The sequence below is a fragment of the Acyrthosiphon pisum genome, chromosome X (genome assembly GCF_005508785.2).
Source record: "Acyrthosiphon pisum isolate AL4f chromosome X, pea_aphid_22Mar2018_4r6ur, whole genome shotgun sequence".
Lineage (NCBI taxonomy): Eukaryota > Metazoa > Arthropoda > Insecta > Hemiptera > Aphididae > Acyrthosiphon > Acyrthosiphon pisum.
In genome coordinates, this window is record NC_042493.1 from 37,391,524 (window position 1) to 37,394,643 (window position 3,120).

The 3,120-nt window shown below is 37.2% G+C and overlaps 1 protein-coding gene across 1 annotated transcript; it reads left to right on the plus strand.

Moving 5' to 3' along the window:
• The first annotated feature begins 544 nt into the window (after nucleotides 1–544).
• LOC103312015 (DNA replication licensing factor MCM3-like) lies at nucleotides 545–1,084 on the plus strand. The gene has a single exon (XM_008191990.1). It carries the CDS (start codon nucleotides 545–547, stop codon nucleotides 1,082–1,084), a length of 540 nt encoding a protein of 179 aa, XP_008190212.1.
• Nucleotides 1,085–3,120: the final 2,036 nt, after the last annotated feature.

Sequence of the window (3,120 nt, forward strand, 5' to 3'; positions counted from 1 at the left end):
GTGACCTAATATATATTGTCCCGCGGTAGACCAAACGTATCCCTGACGCCGTGATATTGATGTCACGCTCACCAACTTCACAGGGACGGTAGAATATAGGGCACTAGTAACGAGCTGTGTAAGTTTCAAGTCGGTAGGTAAAAGGGTTGTTATTAAACGATTTTCGAAAGGGAAACTGTTATTCGATTTTTAATGAGTTTATATTCGATTTTTTATACTTTTACATTTTCACATTTTATTCACTAATTAATTTTGCACAGTTCTACAAATGGTCTCAGTGCATTTATGAGTACTTCTACTATCGTGCTCTAATATATTCGAAACGCATTTCTCCAAAATCTGCCATTTCGTGGTGAATTTCGTATTACCACATGACGATTAATAAATTCTCGGGATGTCTTTTCTCCGCCGATTCCACGATCTATGGACTACAATATGGTGTCTATGGCAAATATTTTGATAGTTATGAAATGGCGATAGGTACAGTCTGTGACACACGGTGTACGTACCTTGTTGAATAATTTAATTTTGGATAAAGGATACAATGGACAATATTCAGTTGGAATACATGGATTTTTTAGACGACGAAATGACTCTTAATGTGTACAATCGCAAAGTGAGAACAATGATTCATGACAACGACCAAAGACTACTTGTCGACGTAAATGATGTACATAAGTACAATACATATAGGGCCAAACAATTAATAATAAATTACATCGATGAAGAGTTAGCGCTAAAGCATGCTCTCAAAGAATTTGTCAAACGCATAGATTTAAGTTATTGGAATAAATTTGATGAATTTTTCGTTGGTTTCTTTGGAGGGAACCATGTTACACCTCGGACAATGAAGTCTAAATTCTTAGGCACTTTGGTGTGCTTGGAAGGTGTAGTCTCAAAGTGTACCCAGGTGCAATCCATCCTCGTAAAAAGTGTGTACTATTGCCCGACTACTAAAACTGTGTCTGAGCACATCCATACAGACTTCATGTCATCATCATTCGTCTTTATTTCGGCAACATCTAGTTGTGTTTATCCAACAAGAAACGATGATGGTGTCCAAAGATTACCCAAATCTAGGTGAGTTTATAAATACATCGATTTTTCGATACATCGCAATGATTACGATTTTTGCCATCCATACTCATAATTTTAACACAGCCGCCCGCCTTGTCATACGTCCACGGACGCAGAGATAACGGATTCTGACACTGCCATCGGGTCGGTCGAAAACCCGAATTCGGATTCCGACACCGCGATCGCTTCGGTCGAAAATCAAAAAATTCGAAAACGCCGGTGAGCGTCAACCAGCGTTGCGGAAAACAGCCACGCGGCTGGGGCAGCGGCCCCCACCCCAATGCGAAAGTTTTCCTCTCACCCCGTTTCGAAAAATACCGCAACTCCAGCCACAAAGGTCCCTCGACCCCAGCACTTGGCCACAAGGCCCAGAGGCACCTCCCGAACGAGGTCCCCTCAACAGAAAAAAAACCAAAACCTCCCATCATTGGCTTTATTGATCATTTTTTAAACGTTCAAGCGCCGGGTCGACCTCGCGAAACAGCGCAAGCCACCACTCGCTGTACGAATACCACTATTTTAGTGCTTTATGTAAACTTCTCCAGACAGCGCTAGTCACACGCCACGCCATCTGAGAGAGCTTACAATTCTATAATGTTTGTATCAATACGTACGTTGTTAATGTATAAACCAAGGTTATAGATATACTGGTTGCACAACTATGAAATAAATGAACCCTCTCATAATTGCACTATTCATAGAATGAAGAACTAATGAGCGCTCCTTGTGTGATATTTTTGAAACATTAACTATATTAACCATAGTCTGTAAAACAGTTGGTCGCTAGAGTTCACTACAATCTAGTTCTACGGGGAGCCTTATTACATTGTTCTGTGTCTAATCGCTAAACATATTAAACGGTCCATATTGTGTTAAAGGCAATTTAGGAGTTGTGTAACCAGTATATCTAGTGATACTTCGTGCTGTGTTATATTTTTACTAATATTTTTAGTCATTAGACCCATTTATTGCTTAAAAAATTTGTTTTGCTCTTGGTAAACCAAAAAGTTTACAAGTATAGCAATAATAACTATCCAGTGATATTGAGTATGATATCCAAGTCCGGTTAACATGATTTTTATAATAATAAGGCTCGACGCTCGCCAAAGTAACGTGGCATCTGACGTGACGCGTGACCTGGCAACATGCAAGCTAGATGCATGCGACGCGCGATAAAACTCAGACAAACAAATTCATGTCCGCTCACTGAACTAACATGTCATAACATGTGTCACTAGCTTGCTACTTTCGATTCAGAAAAGTATTGCATGCACTACTTTTTGTCACGTCACTTCACGTGAAACATTGTGTTGTGCAATTGTTAATTAATTAATTTACATTTGTTAATTTGAGTTGTACAATTTGTCGTACTTTTTAATTTTTTTTAAGTTACTTTTTATAAATGCATATATTGATCATTTATAGATTTAATGGCATATTTATCTCATTCATACTCACATATTTATTAATTATTTTATATCACTATGTATACACGAATCTCGTAATCGTCTGTCGACGACAATTATCTTATCACATATCGTTAATAGATTAATATTATAGCCTAGGCATAGGTAAGTATATTGTATAACAGTATAGATTGACTGCTTGGGTGGGTTTTATCTACATTTTCGACGAGTTTATATTTTGTTGACATTAAATATTTTCAGTTTGCTGCAGTCCTCATATGTTGTGTTGTTGTGTTTATTCAACTACACAATTTTTCTGATACACGTTTTTTTTTTAAATTATTATTCACAAAATGCCGAAATGTTCGTCAAGTTTAAGTAGTTTTGTGAAAGAATTTGGGGAACATGTATTTAGTTCCGATGGTAAAATATTATTTTGCAAATTGTGTGTAGTTAAAGTATCTGCAAGTAAACGATTTTTAGTAACACAACACTTGAAAACTGCAAAGCATGAGCATGCAGTAAATCTCCGAAAAAGACGCGAACAAAGTACAGTTCAACCGTTATTTACACAAAATACAAACAAGAAAAGTGATTTTAATTCCGATCTTGCTGAAGCATTACTATCAGCTAATAT